At 42.8% G+C, this 22,881-nt stretch overlaps 1 protein-coding gene across 6 annotated transcripts; it reads right to left on the reverse strand.

The window, feature by feature from the left end:
* Positions 1 to 288: 288 nt before the first annotated feature.
* Positions 289 to 22,850, reverse strand: dcaf6 (ddb1 and cul4 associated factor 6). 6 transcript variants are annotated; one of them, XM_080412787.1, is made up of 21 exons: positions 22,488 to 22,850; positions 19,026 to 19,087; positions 15,440 to 15,532; positions 15,028 to 15,213; positions 14,734 to 14,847; positions 13,480 to 13,615; positions 12,707 to 12,918; positions 11,058 to 11,151; positions 9,459 to 9,578; positions 8,991 to 9,347; positions 8,345 to 8,548; positions 6,630 to 6,689; positions 5,348 to 5,558; positions 5,095 to 5,198; positions 4,497 to 4,842; positions 4,243 to 4,284; positions 3,217 to 3,355; positions 2,790 to 2,946; positions 2,565 to 2,653; positions 1,233 to 1,338; positions 289 to 975 (listed from the first exon to the last, which is right to left on the reverse strand). In XM_080412787.1, the coding sequence occupies exons 1-21, from the start codon at positions 22,573 to 22,575 to the stop codon at positions 917 to 919; spliced, it is 2,979 nt and encodes a 992-aa protein (XP_080268913.1). In that variant the 5' UTR covers positions 22,576 to 22,850; the 3' UTR covers positions 289 to 916. The 6 variants fall into 6 exon arrangements, with proteins under 6 accessions (XP_080268913.1, XP_080268912.1, XP_080268916.1 ...); XM_080412786.1 differs by having other exon boundaries at positions 4,497 to 4,848; XM_080412790.1 differs by lacking the exon at positions 8,345 to 8,548 and having other exon boundaries at positions 4,497 to 4,848.
* Between the last annotated feature and the right edge of the window lie 31 nt (positions 22,851 to 22,881).

The following is a 22,881-nucleotide window of genomic DNA, read 5'->3' on the forward strand; positions in this document are numbered from 1 at the left end:
CCTGGCTCGACACAGCCTGGCTTGACAAGGTCTAGCTCGAAAAAGTCGCTCCTTTTCAGCCTGGCTTGGCGTTCATGGAACGGAATAAACCAGGCTGTACGGACCAGACTTTGTCAAACCTGGATTTGACTTAAATCCAGGCTTATTCAATTCTCCTTTCGTGAGGCCCCAGTGCAGGTGTGACAGATCCCTGTTCCTCTCGTGGGTCTTTTGTGGCGCCCAAACACTCAAGTATCACAGGAGCGCTAGAATCACTCAAAAGTCCTTGAAACACTAAGAATCACTGTGCAAAGATCAGATTGTTCTTTATTTGTGGAAAGAATTTGCCAGTTAATTTGCTTGAGGGGTCAGTTACACAACTTCTAGGTAATCCTGACCTGACAATAACATCTCTGAGATGCATGAGATACATTTTTTAAAAGATTGGTTTGATTTAACCCTTTGGGGATGAGAAGCACAGATTTGTTTCAACAAAGAGTTAAAGCATACTTTGAGTATGGTTTACTTAAATCAAAAATCTTGTTTACATGCGTAACTGCAAGTGCAGTACATAAACATTTCAGGTCTTTACCTTGTGCTACAAATAAGAAATTTCACACATAACACTGATCAAAGCTCACTTTCTCCTGACAAAATAATATTGCACTTAACATCTTAACACACCAGTCACCATAGTTCCCTCACTCTCTTAGTATATATATCGTATATATATTTACTTGCTTGCCCTTTGCATTCACACACATTTTCTCAGATGTAGTTTTCTCATACAGAAACATCAGTAAGAAAGTCATCTTAAAAAACAAGAGAGGGGACTACAAATTCAACTAATTCTCATAAGGAAGTATTCTACAGTATACTTATACAAATCTCAAGTGCTTGAAAGCAAAAGAAAAACGGTGTTCAAACAATCAGCTGGCTATTGCTCATCCTCATTCTCCTGGCCAGAACCTTCAGAGCGATCACCCTCCAACCGATCTAAAAGGAGCAAATGGGCACATGTAAAGAGATACCGCAACAAAAAGGAGCAGGCCAAAGGCATGACAACGTGCGGGCTCATAAAAATGTTACTGCTCGGTTAAATAAAAATCAATTACGACTGCATTCTTTTGTAATAAAAGCGTTGAGCCAAGCCCAAAGTATTAGGGGGCTTACTGATGGCATGGCTGCCATGCATAATTACTAATAATTTCTTTAGCAGAATTTGGCTAAGTAAATAACTAGGTAGTGTGTACCTGTTCTGATATGGTTGAGGGAGGCCAGCATTCGAAGCATGAACGAGGCTGGGACTGTGATAGTGTTCCTAGTTTCCTCTAGCATCAGCTCGTTGCGAGTTATTACCTGGGAAGAAGAGAAGAAAAGTATAAGAGAAGGCTGCAGAAAGTGGGAGAGCAGGAGTGAGAATTTGACAATAGTACTCTTAAATAATTCTCTCATTCTTTTCTCTCCAAGTAGAATGATGGCAAGGATGAAATTCTGCCCTGATAATAGAAACGGCAGAAAGAAAGGGCCCCTGTCTCATTTGCAAGGAAGCTTCCTCATTAGGCAGCATTTTTAGGAAACTTGTAGGAAGCATCCTAGTTTGGTTCCTTGATTGGGTGAAAGATATAGAAATCATCAAGCGGTTCCATGGCAGCTATTCCCCCTTTTAGCCACTGCAGATTTCCCATGTCTACTGCGGTCTCTGTCACTGCCAACTGTTGGCCTGAGGAGGGTGTAGATTTCCATGTGCCTCCTACGATACACATGGAGTCAGCCTCTTCTTTTCATCTGACAGTGAGGAGTTTCACAAGGAAAGCATAAGGTTCATGGCATCTCCTCCAGATTCCCCTCCCTGCTGAATAGGCAACCAGACCAACCAGCAGGGTTCGCTGGTGCAGCGACAAGGACATCGGCAACCATTGCCAATATGTCTTTTTTAAGCATACGGCCAAGCCAGAGGCACCACAGCTGGGAATTGTGGTGGAGGATGTTCTACATCTACACCACCTGGACGCCTCTACATGTGGTTATTTTAAGATTTCTTTCAGCATTGCTTTATTTCTGATAGTGAGAGAGTGACAGGAGAGGCGAGAGAGAGAGAGAGAGGATGACATGCAGCAAAGAGCCTTGGGTCAGATCTGAACCGGGGTCAGCTGCAGGAAGGACTATAACCTTATTTATGTGCTCTTAACAGGTAGTCGAGTGGCCGCTTGGGAATTGGAAGGTGTCCGAGCAACACAATGAACCCCCAACTGCTCCAGATGAGCAGGTTGATGCCTTGCATGGTTTCCTCCACCGTCTGTGTATGAATGTGTGTGTGTGAAGGATGAATCAATGCACACTGTAAAGAGCTCTGGATAAAGGTGCTACATAAATGCACCATTTACCATTTAAATGCCTCAAATAAGGCACAAGTAATCAATAAAAAATAAAAACAATATTCAGATTCACGGAGCCCTTGAAATAATCCGTCAGGGTCCCGCTGAAGCTACACGCTACTCACACTTCCGATTGTTTGTGACATCATTGTTCTATCTGTGGTATTTTTTTCTAGATGTTTTCACCAGTTCTGTTGACATTCATACCTCAGAAGCAAGAAGTCTGTTGAACGACGCTGACTGTTCCAGAGGAGACCAGATCTTGATATCATAGTCTATCCCTGATGAGGCCAGAACTGAAAAAAAGAGCAGAGAATGAACATGAACACAGAAACTCACACAAAACTAAAACACTAATGGACCAATGTTATACATTTACAATTATGTCAAATCACTTCGCGTTCAGCGAACACAGAATAGAGTGTAACTCACTGGGGTCGTAAGGGTGTGGCTGTAGGCAGTTCACCACATGGTTGTCAGCCTCCAGCAACATGAGGTGCTCTCCGGAGTGTCGGTCCCAGATGAAGATGTGGCCACAATCTGAACCACTCATGACAAAGTTGTCGCCCCAAAAACAGGACTCCTTTATCTACAGTACAAATAAAACAAACAATAATCTATCTGTCTGTCTGTCTCTTATATGTCATCATGATTTGTGTGCATGGGGATCTCATCTTAAACAAGCTCAGTGCTTAATGAGTCTTCCAGTTTAGTAGACCTTGTATTGTGAATTTGTACTTCCATGTACTGTTGTTCTCATGTCTTACTAAATAAAGTACATCAATCAATCAATCCAAGTTACAGTAATGTTTATGATTTCGTCAAATTCAATGCGATTGTGTATGGTTTGAGAACAAACCATTGTCCTGGAGTTTCGGTGCCCCTTGTAAACTTGTTTAACTAAGGGTCTCCTGATATTCTGGGTCTCGCTCTCTTCCATCTCCCTTCTCTCCTTCCTCCTACGAAACAGCTCCTGAATACGGGCGGCCGCTGAACGCCTGTGAAACACAAGGTAACTCAATCTATCATTCATGCTTCTATCGACCCCATGCCATCACTCAATACCTTGTCATCATTCAAAAAGAATATTCAATTATTCAATCCATCACTCAGTTATCTAGTCCAGAGAGCAACGAGACAGTCACTAAACATGCTACTAATGATCTATTATAAAATAACTTCAGTAAACACAACTCAAAGCCAGAAAGCAGCCTTAATGCATTCAAAGAACTGTTTGCCACTAAATTACTGAAGAATAACATGGATAGTCTTGTGATAAGCACCCACTCATCCATATTAATTCAACATTTTCTAGGACATTCAGTATACACAAAATGCAGCTAGCCTGGAGGTAAAGAGGCTGTATTATAACTAGACGGTTGCTTGTGTGATCCTCTGTACCAACAGCAAATGTCACATCCAAGATGCCCACCAACTCTGCCATGGCAGAGCAAAACACTGAACCACCAAAAGAAAGTGTGCAAGCCAGGGGCACTAAACTGCTGTTGACCCTGTGCTCTGACCTTTGAGCAAGTGCATGTGTGCGTACCCAGGAGGGATAGTTCTGGACATTTTCCAGCCACAAACTCTGGCTGTCATAATTTTTCTTAAATCTTTGGCTCCCTCTAGTGTGTTTATGGGTTTAAGTGATGTAGTAATGAGGCAACTGGAGGTGGTGGACAGTATACACATGCAAGGCATGCTTTAACACTATAGTTAGCCATGTTTGTTAATAATTTGCAAGCATATTGGCCAAACTTTACAAAACAAAAACCATAAACATAATAGTGAAAAATGACAAATCACTTTTTCCACCTTGCTTATTTTTTTACTTGCCACACGCGTTGCAGGTTAGATGCTTTAATTGTCAGTACAAATATTTTACCTGATCATTCTATCTCCTACTGCAGATCCCCTGGAATTAAGTCTATATGTACAGTAGAATAATCAATGGCAAGGCATCCATAAAAGAAAACATAATTCCACACCTTGAAATACCATGCAAAAGGAGAGTGATATTTGAATCTAGTAAAAAGTGTGCACGCCTTTTCTTGCCTACCAGATACCAATGCATACAGAAACATGTACACTAATTAATTATATGCCATTGGTTAAGGTACAGTATGTATTGGTCCATACCTCTGCCCCTGTCCTCTGTACCTCGAAGAAGGGATAAGTATTGGATCATCATCACTGTCATCAGAGTCCTGGTTGCTCCGTGCCGGCTGCCCCTGTCCCCCTGCTCCCTCCTGTCCCGCCTGGCCTTCCTCTCCCACAGGCTCCTCTCTCCTGCACCCACCTGAAGTGTCCTCCATACCCTCCGGCTGGCTTCTCTCCGGGGGGGAGGAGGTCGTGCCGCCCCCCTCAGGGGAGGCCTCTGCTGGGGCTGGGGCAGACAGACTGCCCTGTGAGCTGGAGGAGGAAGCCTCACACGTTGGCTCTGTACAGGGAGCAGGCCTGCTCTGGGTTGAGGGTTCGGACACAGCTGAAACTGGAATACCAGCAGGAAAGGCAAGGTGAGATTGAGTCATGAACAGGAGTACACTTACGCCTGACTTATACTTAGTTGTGCGCCGGTGTCTAGCAGTGAAAATAGCAGATCTACAAGCTCACAATGCATGGCAGCGCATGATGTGCAACCAAGTATAAATCAGGCTTTACAGGTCTAATTCTTTCCATTTTTACACTCATTAAATTTCATCAATTCGTTTCTATTATGATTGCCTGTGTTTGTCACCTTGCTGTGATGTGGAGCTCTGTTCTGACAGGCACTCTTTGTTCTGTACAGGGTCAGATGGTTTGGGCCCTCCGCTGCCTCTGGAGCTCGATGTTCTGCTACTCCTGAAAGAGGACAAAAGAAAATAGACACCTCAGAACTAAATCTATTCTCAAATGGAGTGAGAATAAGTGTGGAAAAGCTTAAATGAATGAGCATTTCCCCACAACTTGAGATGCATTCAGTTTTTTTCAGCAGAAGACAGAATTCTCACCACTCATCTGTGAAGTCCAGTTTGATGGTACTGGTGGTGGTTCCTTCAGAACTGTAGTGCAGGCTCAGGACTGGTTCTGCTGCACTGGTTCGGCCACTGCTAGTTCCAGTAGTAGTGGTGGTGGTGGTGGTGATGCTGCTGGAAGCCACCGATTCACTTGTAGGTGCAGGCTCTGTTTCAATAGGGCATGAACATACAGCATCTGAGCCTCCTGGAAAAGGCAAACAAAGAGACAGGAGAAAGAGAAGCAGTGTGAATTGAGGATGAATCACGATCAAAACACTAGCTCATCCTACCTGGCCAAAACATTCAGAGAATAAACTGACAAATGGACACGTCTCAAAGACTCTCCAATAGGCTTGGTTGTGCATAGGCATGCAGACTTCTGTTGCATGACCCCCCAACGGACTAGCACACCAACAACACATGGACACATGCAACAATGCTGGCAGGTTGGGTATAATGTACACGCACACTATAAAGAAGACAATGGTATCAATTATCAATAGCAACACAGAAAAGATGGTGCAGAAACACACAAATTCAAGCCCTTAAAAAGGGAACATTACACTAAGCCCAATTTATGCTTTGTTGTACCAACAGGTTCCTCGTGGAAAATAACTGAAATCCGTTATTCTTCAGCAAGTGATGCAGTCGTACAGCAATTTATAAATTAGCCTTTAGTGCAATTAAAGAAAAGAAGGTGCCCTCAGGCTCAGGTTTTTGTTGTTGCCCTTTTATCTTAGTTGAAAAACAATTACAAAAGGAACACTATTTTTAATCTATTAGGGTCCAACTTGAACTACACCTTGGGAAAGACAAAATTACATCATCCAGTCCACTGACCAACATCGGAAAATCAACGGAGATGGGAGATTCTCTGACGAAAAAAAAGGGACAAGTAGTGGTTTCCCCAAAGGGCAAACAGGAGTGCATGAGCTGGATCAGATAGGCAGAATCTATCTTTCCACACATTACATTACTGAGGGAGGGGGAGATTGTCTCATGCAAATGCAAAAGCTGCATCACACGTGGAGACATAGAGAAGGGGCAGCGGGAAAGTAGTGGTGGATAGCGACAAAGCGAGGGAGTGGAAAATGATGGGAGAAAGGTCTGGAGGAGCGTGTGAGAGAGGGTAGAGGTCTTGCATAGCCAGACGATTGGATATCTCCGCCTACGAATCAGTAGGCAGAGGCATCTCTGAAAGTCTGGCTAAGTGAGTAAAGGGTTGAGGAGGGCAGAAGAGAAGAGAAAGCAAGAGGCAGGGAGAGAGAAAACGCACCCTGCTGCTCATCAAGAGTCATGGATCCCAGCTGTTTGTTTACCACAGATGAGGGGGAATCTGGAACACAAATGAGACTGACTAAACATCGGACAGTGAGTTCAAACCATCGGGGGCACACAGTCAGGGCACATACAGGATAGAGTTCAAATTCATGTACACGTCAAGGCCAAGCATGAAGCCACCAAATTGGGCAAAGAAAGGGCATAACGCATTCCCCTCAATGAGCTCCACGGAAGGAGCCCTATGGGAGTGTCATCCTCTACCCTTCGCCCCCAATACCTTTTTTCTGTAAATATATATAGTATTGTTTTTAGTGCTGATATGTAATGTATTGTATGTATTGATGATGAATAAGTACAAAGGGCCACAGTGAAAACAAGCTCCCCAGGGCTTTTTGTCCTTTTGGCATAGCTTTTGTATCTGTACTGCCCTACTGTTTTCCCACACTTGCAAATAAAGTATTCAATCAATCAATTAACCGACATAGTAATACTGTGAAAACCGCATTTGAGCTTCAGTGTCATTATTCACTATAAAGACTGTAGTATTAGACTGTCATTACACCCATGACAAACTCACATGAGCTTATCTTTATAGAAACAATGTGACAGAGGTCTGCCTGAGAGCCGACAGAGAAACATTCACACACAAAAAAAAGGTATATAACCATATAACTCTCTCTGTATCACCTGCCTGTAAGCTATGTACGGTACAATTGTAAATGGAACTCGTACAGGACATCACTTCATTAACATCCCCGACATACTTTGAAAGCTAAGAAATGTGAATGGCCATCTTGTGATAGGTGCTGGATGGACATTAATGTATTAATATCCCATTGGCCTGTTCTGCCTTTTTTTATTCCACCAAATTTTGGGGATTCACATGCTAGAATTGTTTCATGCCGCTAGAATCAGCTCATAAGTAAGGCCTGTAGTACAAAGTGCAATATGGCGAATGTATTACAGCAGAGCGCACATGACAACCACACAAACATCCAGATCTTGTCAGAAGTATAAGTGATTAATAGTGCAAGAGTGCTGGTTTCCCCTGTTAGAGAAATATTATCTGGTTATGGGTTGGGTCACTGATGATATCTTCTAGTCATGAGACTTGAGCATTGTACATTCTACTGCACTGTCAAACACAGGTACACAACCACACAAGCTGTGGGGATGCCAAAGCAATGCTCCATGTTGGCTGTTGCCACACAAACAGGGAAACTATAGAGGTCTCAAGCAGCAAGTGGCGTGATTGATTAAATGAGAGGAATCAGGAGTTGAGGACTGAACATCACAGCATAAAGGGGAAAACATCACAGCTACACAGTAAATCCTCAGTGTTCATTTTGATTTATCTCAGAGAGTGCACAAATGTAAACAAATGGACCTGTACGAATCCATGTGGGCCCTCTCTGTGGATGGATACAGAACAGAATGGATACAGAACACTGGATTTTACTGTGTATAGCGGTTAACGTGGACGTGATTTTGTGAATGGGTGGCGGTGGGGGATTATTTTAATTCTGTCAAAATTATACCAAGCCACTTCCTCCTAGTTTTACGGCACACTTTGTGTAAAGAGACAACTCTGCCATGCCTAGTAGTGGTGAGGAGCGGGATGGGATGGGGCTGTGAGTTGAGGAGAGGCCAGGCAAACGACAGCTATGAAAGGGGGCGGGTGTGCAATCGTGGGAGGGTGGGGCAGGAAACCTGTACGGGGGGGCCTCTCAGCAGTGGCTGTGGCAGCAGCAACAACAGCAGTAGTGGTAGTGCCAGCTCTTTCTGACTGTCTCTCAGTGGCTTCAGTAGAAGAAGAGGCTGTCCGCTCACCCTGTCCTGGAGGGTCGGCCAGCAGCAGCAACCTCTGCAAGCGCCTACACACTAAACTTACCGGCAGCCGATGAGAGCCGTACTCTGACAAAGAGGTAGAGGGAGAGAGGAAGAGTGAATGCAGGAGCAGGAATACTGGGAGAGGAGGGGAAGAGGAGGGCGATGACGAGAAGGAAAGAGCGACAACAGAGGCAAAGGAAGGAAATGTAGCAAATAGTATGCAGAGTAAAAGATAAGAGTGAGGTGATGCTGCCGCTTGAGTGGAGTGGCTCCAACACACACACACACACACACACACACACACACACACACACATACATACATACATACATACATACATACACACACACACACACACACACACACCACAGAGACTCAGCGCTACAAATTATACAAATGAAAGGCAGATTACTCTGCTGGACTGGGGGGTGGGCACTGACTTTCTGGGACTGCACTTTTTTATTTACGTGCCCAGGTGAGGAACAAGGAGTACTTGCGCTTTTTTTCATAAGGATGAAACTCTTACCGGACAGTGTGGGGTCTAAGGTGGGTGTAGGCGTTTGCGTTGGCATGGGAGTCCCAGCAGTGTCAGCTCGACTCCTCTGCTCCGAGTCCGGGGAGGGGGTGGGAGGCGAGGAGGAGGCGGCCGAGCTCTCCACTGACGAGGAGCTGGAAGGAGCTGGAAGGGGAGGTGCTGAGACGATAGATGATGACCCTGAGGAGGAGGAGGGTGATTTAGGTATGGCGTTGGAGGCAGCGGGGCTGCCACACGCCTCCGGTTCCACCGCGGTATGCCTCACTGGAGCGGCACTGGGGCCCTGAGCAACGGCCAGCATGGGGGGAGACGGGGCAGCGGAGGTCCCCTCTGGACGGAGAGCCGTTCCTATAGGCGAAGAAGAAACAACACAAATGGATGCTTAAGCATTGTCCCGTCTCAGCATCTGCAGGAAAGCTCATCTTGCATCATTCTGACGTGATGTTTGGTGTGTCTCACCCCTGGGTCGTGTCTGTGGCCTGGTTCCTCTGCTGCCCTGAGCTTCGCTGGCCTCCTCAAACCAGCGGGAAAGCATGTCGGACATTCTTTGCATCAGAGACACATTGGGACTCTGCTCTCCTGCACGAGTGTGGACACAGTGATTTAAGATCAGACTTAGCTCAAACTAAATACATGCATTGCTCCAGTGTGCTATTAATGCTAGTATGAAACAGGTGGGCATCATGAAGTATAACTAATATGATAAGGTATTGCATTCTCATGCCAGTTCACAACAGAGGCTGCAAATAGCTTCAGTCTTCATTCCACCCTGGAAGGATGCCGTTATGTCCCGTGTGAAGGCCTTTCCCACTAGACATGCTGCACACAGCTCCTCTTAAGATTCACTACACTGGTGCTTGCAAGTGAGCATGCAGATCAATGGACGTAAGAGAAAATAGACACACACGAAGCAAAACATTATTAAGGGTGCAGGGGCCCTTGAGATGGTCCATGGTTGCTCAGGAGAAGAAGGCCAAAATAGGGGACTGCGACACCCATGCTGAATATGTGGACATTGACATTGGCTCAGTGTCATCTCATTCATTTGTTCTTCTCAGAACAGAAACATCCCTGAAAAAATACAATTAATGAAGTTAAGGTATTCTTCAAAATATCACACTACTTCTCTTCATAGCCCTAATACTGTATGTGCTGGTGTGTGCAGTCCTTTCTTGCTAATGGCATCCCTGTAGATTGGCCAGCGCTTATTTCAAATTCACGGCCAAACTCCGGACCTGGAGATTGAGCCCTCATTGATGACAACAGACAGATACAGTACATTCAACAACACATGTTGATACACAACTCAGGAGGAGAGGAATTGCGTATGTGGAACAGCATTTTGGGCAACTCACACATCACTGCTGTTCAGAGATGTGTGCGTGTGAGATGCGCGGATCGCGGTTTTACCCGCAGGTAACCGCAGTTTGGGTGGATTTGGGTCAATCAAATATAATTATCAATTAATATTGGATAAACCTCGGGTGAAATAACGCAGGAATTACATTAATGATATCTATCTATAGGCCTATTATAGCTTTTAAAAAGCACGAAATCTCGCCATGCGTTTGTAGTATTTTAATATTATGTAATTTTACACCAGGCACAAATTAGCCACCTACTGCACGTTGCTTTGCAGGCAGCCAGTGTTGCCAGATGTTGCGAGAGAAATAAGCAGCCAGGTCTATGAAAACAAGCCCAAAACAAGCGCCAAACAAGCCCAAAAGTCGCTTATAAAAAGCAGACATGGCAACAGAATTGGGAAAGTGAAAGTGACTGAATGAAGAGTGCTTGTTGTTATGGATATGGATTGTATACAGTCACTACATCACGACAGTGGTGAGTAATATTGTTTATAAGAAAACTAACGTCAGGGAAATAATAATTATTTGAGGCGGTTGGTGCGGATCTATTAATAGGATGATATAATTAATGCGGTTGGATGACGGATGGATAATGAACATATCGATGCGGATTGGGTGACAAAAAAAAACATCCGCGCATCTCTAGTGCGTGTCATGCGTGTCTGCCCTGAGTGCGACTCAAAAGACCTCTCACCATCTCTCTCTCTCTCGCTCTCAGGACGAGCTCGGGGCCCGGTGTCAGACCAGTCCCCTCGCAAACGAAGACGCTTCACTGGGGGCTGCCTCAGCTGTGGACATAAACACACACACACGCACAAACACACACAGATTAGCAAACCGTCAGTCAAAACACAGTTAAAAATATCCCATCTGCCAAAGCAAAACACTGCATGTCTGTCACCATCCTTTTTAATAACCCCCACCCTCCTTCTTTCTAGCAACATGACTGAGGTCTGCCTTATTTTTCCATCCACTCATTTGTCTCTCTGCAAGACAACAGGCTGAGAGCCAGAGATGGGGGGGGGGGGGGTCACAGTGGGAAGCTATCAAAGGATTTACAAAGGGAAAATGTGGTACAGGTCTGGTTATGGGAGGACAGGTGCTGTAAGAAGCACAGGACATTAGAGATTATGACAGATAGGAGAGTCAGACTGAAAAGGAGGGAACAGGAAAGGACCAGTGGAGCTACAGGTTGGAGGGAGAAGACATGGACATGGGGTCAAGTGGAGTAAAGAGAGAGGGGTAATGAGACTCTCCTTGGCAGGCCCTCCACTTCGGCCAGGGGCTATTTTTGTCGCATGGCAGTGAACTGCCTGCGTCGGTCGCTGTATTTGGAATGGAATGTGTGTGGTGGTTGAATGCAGACACAGCTGAACACACCACGAGCCAGTGGAAGTGTTGGCACCATGATCCAGCACATTTTGTTCGCGCGCACGTGAAGCAAACCCCCCCCCCTGCCCCCCCAAACTCTTGACCAGAACCACCAAATTCAGATTCTGGATGAAAATACCTCTACAGGTACATACATGTACGCGTTATGCTATGTGCAGCTCTCTCTTTTACAGAACGGGAGATGCACATCAAGAGGAGAAGATCTCATTATCTGAACCTCAAGACTTCCAACCTGGGTTAACCAACGGGTACAACAACGACCCCAAACATGTGGTGGTGCAAATATGATGTAAATTATGCAGAACAGTAATTGTCTATTTGTCATGCAAATGTATTCATACTTATGGTGTGGGGTGTTGGGTCACAAAAACTTTTCATAATATGGATTCCAGCTTCTGCTGTACTGGTTCCTTTCCCTTCAATGTAGATAAATTAATCCTATTGTAAATTCCTTATCTCTGTTCCTCTCTCATCTCATCCTCCGTCATCTTGTCCTGGCTTTTCAGGGTAATTTAGTCCTCTATGTGCTGGTTCAGCCAACAGAATGGTTTTAGCAGCGATGCGCCGATGCCTGCAGAGCAGGCCAAAACAAAGTCTCATCTCGTTTACAATACACATCCCATGAGCAGAGAGGGTGAGATATTATCTGATCAAAGCCTCTACATGCAGTGTTGTGTTACAGTCCCAAGCAAGTGTATACAAATATGTATATCTACTATATGTACCATATAGCCAGGTATACCAAGTATAACTTGACATTAAAGATAACATATGGAGGAGCAGACATCACGTTACAAATACAAGCTGAAAGGTTGAATCATAGTCAGAAAATAAACATTATTTGTAGCCCGTTTCAGACAGAATGACAGAAAGAAAATGTGCTGAACAGGGTATCACCACAGACCTGCTCTGAGCATCCGAGACATTGACATTTATTCAAAACAGCCTCACCTCCTCCCTCCGCTCTTCGGAGGGGCTCTTCAGTACTCTCGCCTGGTCGTCTTTGGGATCAAACAGGTAGATGTAGTCTGAGGAGTAACTGACCAGCACCTCCTGACCATCTCCGCTGTAGCACAGGGACGTCACTCTGCAGGACTTGTTGGATAGGTGGGTGGGAACGAACCTCACACACATGCCTGTCGTCCCACGGCCCATGTAGTTACCTGGTAGTTAAGGAAGAGAGTTTTAACTTCTATTCAGTCAATGCAGACTTGCATATCAACATTTAGCTGTGTAAAATTGCTGTGTAGTTTTTCAGACCAAGGTTGTTGCCGGTTATATAAACACGGCTGTACTGAATAATCAATAGCATGAACTGATTTGAAATGTTGCAAATAAAAACAGCCTACTGGCCTAGTGGAGTAGTAGACTGGCTACAGTTTCCTGAACATACAAAACAAGTCTATTCATGAGACCAACAGAACATCCACAGATCAGACAGTAAAAGCAGTCATCATTCCACTTGGAAACCCCATGAGCATGGCTCATAACACATGCCTGTCAACTAACATATTTTTCACGTATCATCCTTTGTGTGTGCAAAGGATGATACATGCTCTTATTGGCCATTTCTTCTGTCTGTAAATACGAGGAGGAAAAAGAAAAAGAAAGATGGAGAACATCACAAAGATGAGCACAATCACATAAAGATCAAATTCAATCCTACAATATTACATGCAGTATGAAGACAGCAGAACAGCATACAGTGTGTGGTGCAGTTTTACCCGTAGCTCTGGTGCCCAGCATGCGTCTGTCGTAGATGCGCACTGAGCTGTCTGAGCAGCCCACAGCCAAGTAGTAGGGCACCAGTGGAGAAATGGAAATAGAAGTCGCTGCCCTTCGACAGTTTATGAGTATGTCCTGAAATCAAAATGTACACCAGGATTCAAATATGAAATTGATATGAGCCAAAAACACATACACAAAAGACTAGAGGGTAGAGTAAGTCTTCCATGAGATTCAATCACTGCTTGCATTCAAGTGTTGTTACTTGTCGTTAATATTAACAGTCTACAGATGACCATAGAAGCGTCTTATATCATGTATTAAACAGAGATGTCCTGTCTTATCCTCAGTGTTGAGAGACGGTGGCAGCACTTCCTATTAAAACTCCCCTGACAGCTTTAAGCTCACAGCTACTGATATTGAGCATCCAATAAATGAAAGGATGCAACATCCCTAGGTGTGAAGAAGAAAATGTGTGTGCCTGCACAAACACACACACACACACACAGTGAGTTGATGCAGCTGGGTGTCGGACCAATAAAATGATCTCTCCCTTTTTAACTCCAGAGTCTCTCCATTAACACATCGACCGCCAGAGGTTAATCTCATAATGTACTCACCAGTGCCAAGGTGTTTTTTTGTTTTTTTCATGTCGCCATAGATCTTGTTAAAATCCTTAAGATTGAGATTGAGCCGGTCTGTTTACATCCGCGAGATCTCCCTGTATCTCCCAGTGAAGATCGCGTGTCAAACGGGGCATCCATGTTTGAGTTAGAGCGGATTACGTTAAACAGTGAAATGCGAGGAGAAAAAACTACAGGAAGAGAATTGAGTTTCAGTTTCGTCTGTAGAACGAGGGCGGACGTGATCGTCAAAACCGGATCCCAAATAATTCCGTTTCCTGTCATCAAACCGGAAACGGAAGTGGATCAAAAAAAATCCGAAAGTGCACCCGGACCGCGCATGCGCTTAACAGTTGGATTTAACGGACCGTAGGACTACGTTCTTGGCGGTTAATGTGTTAAGTGAGAACAGAATGGGCAGAGAAGCAAGTAAAGCATAATTCCATACAAAATCCAACAACAAGCAAGGAATTAAAAAAAAGAATATATATATATATATATATATATATATAAGATACGATAAAATACAGTAGAATAATAAATGTATAACATTTTCAAGAGCGCGCAGATTTTGGCAGTGTGCCTTCCGCGCCCTCAGAAAAGAAAATGGTATTATGGTTGCCTCCGTACATCTTTGCAGTCTTCTTTAGTGCAGCTAATCTTCATGCGCAGGTCAAACCATCGGACTGTGCCGTCCTCCCCGCATGACAGAAATGTGTAGGGGTCATTTGGTACCGTCATAATCTGCCCAGGAAACAAGAACAGAAAAGCATAAAAAGCAATGATCAAGGGTAACACAGGTAACAGGAGAGAGAAACACACTACCAAAAAGCAGAGGCCTATTTTTCACAGTCTTAATTTAGTCTAAGTAGGCCACTAGTTGGGTTCTTAAAAAGATTGATGAGAATTTCTGTTGTCAAGTACCTCGTATGCAGTTCCGTAGTGGCAGGTGAACTGGCATTGTCTGTTGAACTCATGGCTCTTCTCTGTGTGGGTGTAGTAGATGATGCCATCCCCCGAGCAGGAGATGATCTCCTGGTCGTTGGTGTGGGGCATGAACTTTGCACTGAAAATGTTCGCACGATGACCCGACCGTATGGACTTCTTAACCTGAGGAGCAGTAAAGGAATCAGAGCTTGGAGTAAATACAGTAGGTCAATTCAATAATGTTGGTTGGCAGCTCAGAGAAATTGTGTGTTTGTGTGTGCACATGGGGAGGGGCTGCTGTTTTTGAACTTTTTTTAACAATCAGAACCTTGTTGCACTTAATGTCCGATTTGTCAAGTTGAAGTCTTGCTTCGTGAATGTTGTGTATTAATACAGAGATTACCTTTACCTTCCTATTATATGGGTTGGTGATGACCAGGAAGGTGTCATCTGAACCTGACAGGATGTATTCTCCTGTTTCGTTCCAGGATATTGTGTTGACCTGTGTGCAAAAGGTATACAGTATACAGAGCATAACATGAAATATGTATTGTACATTCACACTGAAACCAATTTAAATAACTAAAGCGAAGAGAGAAAAAAAGAATACTGCATGATATCGACACAGTTTAACCTTTTGCATTATCTGTCGTCTCTACAGATCAATATTTCATTAATTACAATAGTAATCATTGCTATAGTGTGTTCAGTAACAGGGGACTCAGCATCTCCCCAGCACTTTAGTAAGCAGATAATACATTTTTAGTTTAGGATAGAAATTGTATCCAATCAGGAGAGAGAACCACAGAAAGATAATTTATCACCTTCTATTTTATAGCGTTCCAGTTCCACTACTGTCTGCTTATTTTCTTGTTTCATCACTTCCAATTTCAAGTGTTTATCCTGTACCCTGTATGAGTCTTCTCTCCTGATTCAATATGGTATCCTGACCTGACAATGTCTTTTCTGTTTACAAAAGAGCTGGAGAGTTGGGGAAACTGACTGTTACTGAACAGTTTTAAGGCTGCAATCTATAACATTTATAGTGAATATTTTTTTATTTTGACCAATCAGTATGGTAGACATTGTCTACTACTGGTTGACAAGTCCCATGACCAAGCAGGCGTGCTCAGTGGTAGAAATGTGTTGAATACCCAGGTTCAAATCTCAGGTAGGATATAAAAGTTAAGATTGCAGATACAACACTTATTTTCACTTATAAAAAATAAAAATAAAGATATCACCCCCTTTAACTGGCAACCACACCACACTCAAGTAACTGCCTTTTATTGCCAAAACCTACCTCTCCATAATGCTTCTATGTCATTTTTCATCTTCTTCACCATCTAATGAAACCTTAATTAAGAACTCTATACTCCATACCTGCCAACACTCCGGAGAGTCCCGATTCTCGCAAGAGTCTCCTTATTTTTAACCCTTTATCCAGCTGTGCTTCTATTTGGTAATTTCTCCTGTTAATCTTCTGGTTCATGTGCAGCGGAAAAAAACAAAACCCTGCCTGATGTGTCGCTCATCATAGCTCAAGCCACACTCAGTTTGCTGCTGAAAATGGGTTTAACAGCTCCCAAGAAGAAATACACTTCAGTGTATTTCAGTCCACTTGGTGCGAGACCTTCCCCTTTCTAATCCCCAAAACATTCGTATTCTAACCACTACACTGACTAAATGTACACTTTGTGTCCTGTTGCATTTCAACAGGTTTGCTAAATGTCTTGAGAAACTGCACCAACAACACCCGATGAAAGAAAGTAAAAGGAAATATTATGAAGCATCTATTCTACATCTCCCTCCTTCTCTCCACGTTTAAGAGAGTTACACAGACAGACGGGGAGAGGATGGGGTAATCTAAAAGTGGAGTAACATGTATGTAACACATTTGAGAGTGAAAGACTATCTTTGTCCCTGATATAAAGAGGTTGTCTACCCCAGAGGATAGAAAAGACAGGGGGAACATCCTCTCCTTTTGTCACTGCTCAGCTGGCGGCGCTCATATTTCAAATACTGTACGCAAAATTGTCTCACATGCGTGCACTGTGACGTATAGATAGACACAAGCTCACTACACGACTAAAAGTTCTTTGTCAGGTTTTTATATCAGGTCAAGACAGACAGCAGACACCATCTGATGCTCAGAATCTGTTATTATAGTTTATCATCAGACACATGCAGATTTTAGTCAAGCTAGAAGGCACTACGTCCTTATGTCTTTAAAACAATACAGGGTATAATAACGTAGCAGTACTGTCAGAGTCTGACTTCATCAATATGATGTCAGTCACCACCATATTTGGACAACAACTTCATTGGGAAAAATACTGTTAAAAAAAAAGATGAAATTTTTATGCCATTCACATTTATTTTAAAGATATTTTTTGGGGGCTTTTTATGCCTTTATTTAGAGAGGGATAGGGAAAGTAGGCTGACAGGAAATGGGGAGCGAGATGGGGGGGGACGCGCAGCAAAGGTCGCCGGGAACGGGAGTCGAACCCGCGACACGCTGTCAGGCTGGCATTGCAGCCTAGGGTGCCTGGACCGTCACGCTACGGCCCTGGCACATTATTATTTTTTTAATGTATTTGTCACTGTACATTTGCACGTGTGAAATTTGGCCTCTTCATTGTATTGTTTTAAAGACTAGCTTGACTAAAATCTGAATGAGTCTGATGATAAACTATAATAACAGATTCTGAGCATCAGATGGTGTCTGCTTGTATACTTGTTATAACTTATGTAGTGTATTGATATCTGTTATGTTGTTATGTAGTGTTGTCGATGTCATTCGTCATGTTGTTTAGTGTTTTTTGTTGAAGAGGACCGCAATGGAAATAAGCCCTTGGGCTTTATTGTGTTTTCATCCTCGGTGGGTTTTCATCCTCGGTGATGCATCCGACATACAGTCAGTATGTCGGAAAGTGCTCTTGTGCTCTTTTATGTCACCAAATAAAATCAATCATCATCATCATATCAATCATAACATGACAAGCTTAATCTTTTTTTTAAATTAATTAATAAAAAATAAAAAATCCATAATGAATAGTCCGTGTTCATTATGGAATAAAGCCTGTTCTCTGCCTGTGTTCTTAATGCTACAACTTTACATCACATGGATTAGTCCACCACTGGAAGATCTTCCTGGAAGTTTATTGTTTATCACAAAATGGATGTTTAGAATGATGCAGCTCGCAACAATCTAATATGTTTCGGTGTAGGACTCTCCAAAATGTGGGTGAGTGTGTACCCTTGTGAATGCAGGTGTACCCCCCCCCCCCCCCCCCACGCGTTGTATTCATTGCTACTGCGATGGAGAGAGATACAGAAAAAGACAAAGTACATTGTCACAATGTGTCACACAGTCCAATAAGAGTTTGAGCTACAACAGTGCTGGTGGTAGCATATGTCGAAGTGCTCATCTTCCTCTAATACTTCCTGTTTATGACAGCTAATAAATATCAGCTTAAACCGCCTGAGCAGTTTCATAAAACTAGATATAGAGAAGGCTGCAGCAAGAACGAATTAGTCAGGCTAAGTAAGACATAACATTGAACCTACCCTCTATACAATTACAAAAATGCAGGATGTATCTAAACATTTGATTGACACTATTTTGCATCAAAGTATAAATTAGGCTTTCAAATCACTTTCAACTGTAGCTCTGACTGAGATAAAGCAACTGCTGGACTGAACCTCCCCTGGGACTTCCATGCTGTGGTTAATGTGTGGAGGGAGTGATTGCCTGGGTAGTTCCGTGACAGGGCTTGTGGCCGAATGTCAGCCTCAGGTTTCTCAGAGGTATCAACAACCTTGGCTCAGGCTGTTGCTCTACTCTGTGTCGGAACCAGGATTTCACACCAAGACTGGCACAGAGAGAGATAGAGGAAAGGTGACGTGATGCAGTGTTCTGCAACAAAACATCAGCCGACACAGACAGACAGAAAATGCAGAAATAAATAAATAACGTCACAAAGGGCACTTACACAGCCATCATGTACATTCAGCGTCGCTTCGAGTTTAAGCCTCTGGACAAATTCTTTCCTACCTGTAAGGGAAGAAGAAATGCAATCATTAATTGTCTCCACACTACATTACTTTTTTTTTTGTTTATTTCGTACATGGGGAGAGTGGAGTGGGATTAAATGTCACATTAAACATTTGCATTCAGAGTTTCCGTTGCAAGTAATGTATTATTCATCTGGAGGAAACCTCTCACATCTGCTGGCACCATCAGAGAAGGTAAAGAAGAACAAACAAAATGCCATATGGTAACAATTCCATGCTAATAGATTAACATTATAAATGCACAGGAAGGGGTTGGATTAGGCTAAAAGAAATTGTCAAAGTGTTTCAGGTTTCTTTCATAATGCTGATACATTTAATAAAAAGTAATTATTAAAAACAAAATTGCTTGAGGACAGTTTCTCTTGCTACTGTATAAGTCCCCCTATAGCACTTCCGTCCTTCAAAACATCATGTCATATTAATGAAAAGGAAAATGTCAAATCGCAAGGATGTCTGTGTAGTTTCTAGCCTTGAAAAAGAGTGGTTTGTGTTCTGTTCACAATTACTGATGATGTCTTTAACAGAAATAAGGAATCTTGTAGATTACGCAGTTGTTACAGTACTTGTCCAAGACTCATATGCCTTCAATTTAGAGACAAATGTTTATAATTAAATGTATGCGTATTTGTTGCTTAATTCAAGAAGCAAGCTCATACTGTAGCAAGTGAACCATTGACCTGCACAGAATGATACAACAAAGAAAGTAAGCCGAATATGTCTACAGTATATATCGTATATTATTAGACTCAACATCCCTGGTCTATGCATCTAAATCCACAGTTATTATTCTAGCTGTCATTTTTTGCTAAATACAAGATTACACACAATCAACAGCAGACAATGGAGGCCAGCACAAGGGTTGCTCTCAGTATGTAAATAGAACAATTTATTCAAAACATGGCCACTTGATTCCTGCTAATACTGTACTTGCCAAGACAAAATTACATAGTATCAAATTTGGAGATGCACAGATAAAAAACAGAAAGGTGGTGACAGTATACTGGTTAGGCAAAATAAATAGTAATAACCTTATTATCTCCTGTATATATAAATGTTATTTAGCATATTTTGTTCTCTCTTTTCACCTATAGGACAATGTGATTCCCAAAATGTAGGTAGAGAATATTCTGTCTATTACTATGATTTTTGAAGGATTTAAAAGTTTCTTACTGAGAAGGGTCAATCAGTTTTATTTCCGCCTATTATGCCAACATTTACGTTGTGTTATTGAACAGTTCTCAGCAGGCTCCATCACCATTAAAACCCCACTCGAGTGGCAATTTCACCTTTTCATAAGCCTGTGCAAAAGTCAAAACTAGTTCCTGCCAGATCTAATGCGTTCAAGAGGAAGTGAGGGACCGTCTATGTGAGGCAAAAAGGAACGTTCATTTAACTTCCCCGATATTGTCTCGACTACGTTGAGATTTAACATAGATCCTTCCTTGATGCCCCAACCCTCCAATGAGCCAAATACATACTGTACTATAACAGGCCTGACACATGGGTGAGTCTGCTGTTCCCTTGTCCAAAGACAATGACAGCTCTAACCACATCCAAGTCAAGTTAAATACAGCGCAAGCTAAATCCATGTGGCAAGCAACTGCCCCACCCCAACAGACTTTCACATTTTCATCCAAATAGCTTTTTATTTAACAAAAATGTGATAAGTGAGCCACACTTGAAAAAATAAGTCGTAACATTTTCCAACATAAAATGAGTTTTTTTTTAAGCAATATTCTGTCCACCTGTCAGTGGGACAGACAAGTGTCATATCTCTGTGATACACAACACAGAGAGAAGGCAGGCTTATTTTTTATCTGAATATGCTAACATTATACCAAAAAACATTATACAAAGAAACCCTATAGTCTCCTTAAGAGTCTACGCAGTCAAATATACAGTAGTTTCACTAGTGAGTTTTGAGTATATCAAGTGAAGTTGCTCGTTATGCCAATTTATTCCTCTCCTGTCTCCACACATTTATTTGAGTTTTGTCACTGCTGTTGTATCCTACTGACTCACCTGCCAGTGAGGAGCCACCCCTGGGAGGATGTAGAGCCCTGGGAGGATGTAGAGCCTTCGTGCTACTCCTCCCATCCAACACTCCTTGTGACAGATGTCACCCAGCCGGTAGGAATACCTGCAGTGACCACCCTTTCCGCCCGGCTTCCCTCCCCCGGCCCGAACACGGGCCAATTATGTTAGACCAATTGTATAGACGCTCGAAAAAAGCCGGATGCACCACGGCGGAATCGAACCCACAACCTGTGTGGTGGTGGGCAGGCACTTTACCAATGCGCCACCCGAGCACAAGTGAAGTTGATCCTGAATTGCAAACACACAATCCCTTTCAAAACACATAGATCTGTATACAGTTTAATACAGTCTCTCATAGATTAAATATTCTGCCCTCTATGCTTCACATACAGCCCTGAAGATCTGATGGGAACTCGACATGTCATTTTTGCACTGTAAAAAAGGATTATGCTCAATTATAAATCCCGTCCCACATATCTGGCAACCTTGGAGGAGGCATTGGGGTATGTGAGAAGATTTCTTACTTGATACGTTCTGATTCTCAAATTACAAAAACATTAAGATCAAGGGAAGTTGATCTTGGATTACAAATAGACAACATATCACTTTCCAAACACACAGATGTGCTACAGTTGAACCTCTCTCATATAGTATACTGTAGTATATTCTGCCCTCTATGCCTCAGAGCAGACCATCTGATGGGAACTTTGAACGTGGACATATAAATGTAATTTTTGCACAGTAAAATTATGATGATCAATTATAAATCCCACATATCTGGCAACCTTGGAGGAGGCACTTGCACTACTAGGGTATCTGATTCTCAAATTTAAAAAGCATTAAGAATAAGCCCATGATGAATAAGACAATTTGCAGTAATTATTACGGATTTTTACATTAATTAAAACAGCAAAATCCGCAGTGGTTAAATTATCCATTGATAACTCTGATTAGTGTACAAATGGAAACCAAATCGACCCGTACCCCGGCGGTCTTTGATTGTTTGATTGAATACTTAAAAAAAGGCACAGAGGTACAGATTTATACAAAAGGATGCTAAAAAGATAACCCAAGAAATCCAATGGCTTATTTCCATTTGGGTCCTGTGTATTCAATTGATCTGATTGTACAATCAGAATTAAAAGGATTTTGCCGTGTAATATGTGTGCTACCAAGAACACTAAAATAACGCTGACCAAAGTCAGTGTTTTTGTTAGTTCAGGTCTAACAGTGACTGTAGTGTGTGTGTGGGCATGTTGTTGTTAGTGTAGGTACAGGCTGCTTGATGCGTTCCTTGTGTAAGCCATGGCGAGCTTACAAAGGCTTGATGTTATTATTCTTACCCAAATAGTTGGTCCTGATGATATTCGGGTCGTTGTATCCAATTGAACGCTTGTTTACATCCCAAACCAGATTGCCAGTGCGGGACATTGTGAAAGAGCGCAGCTTTTAAACAATAACATTGAAATGGTAAGAAGCCAACCCTCTTCTTCCTCCTGAATGTCGCTTATTATTATTATCGTCGTTTTGCCATCGAGGAGAAGAACCCCAGAGTGTTGGTGGGGCACAGTTAGCAAGCTACAACAACATTGAACAGTGGCATAGCTGGCACTGCCAACCCCTCTTCACCCTTTGCTGTCCTCAGCGCCTGAGTTTATGATGTATGTGTGATGTTGTTAGCTATATATCTATCTGCCCTGCTAGCCTAGCCTGCTCATTGTTGCCAGGTTTTGTGAG

This window comes from Gymnoscopelus braueri (assembly GCF_963280865.1).
Source record: "Gymnoscopelus braueri genome assembly, chromosome: 18".
Classification (NCBI taxonomy): domain Eukaryota; kingdom Metazoa; phylum Chordata; class Actinopteri; order Myctophiformes; family Myctophidae; genus Gymnoscopelus; species Gymnoscopelus braueri.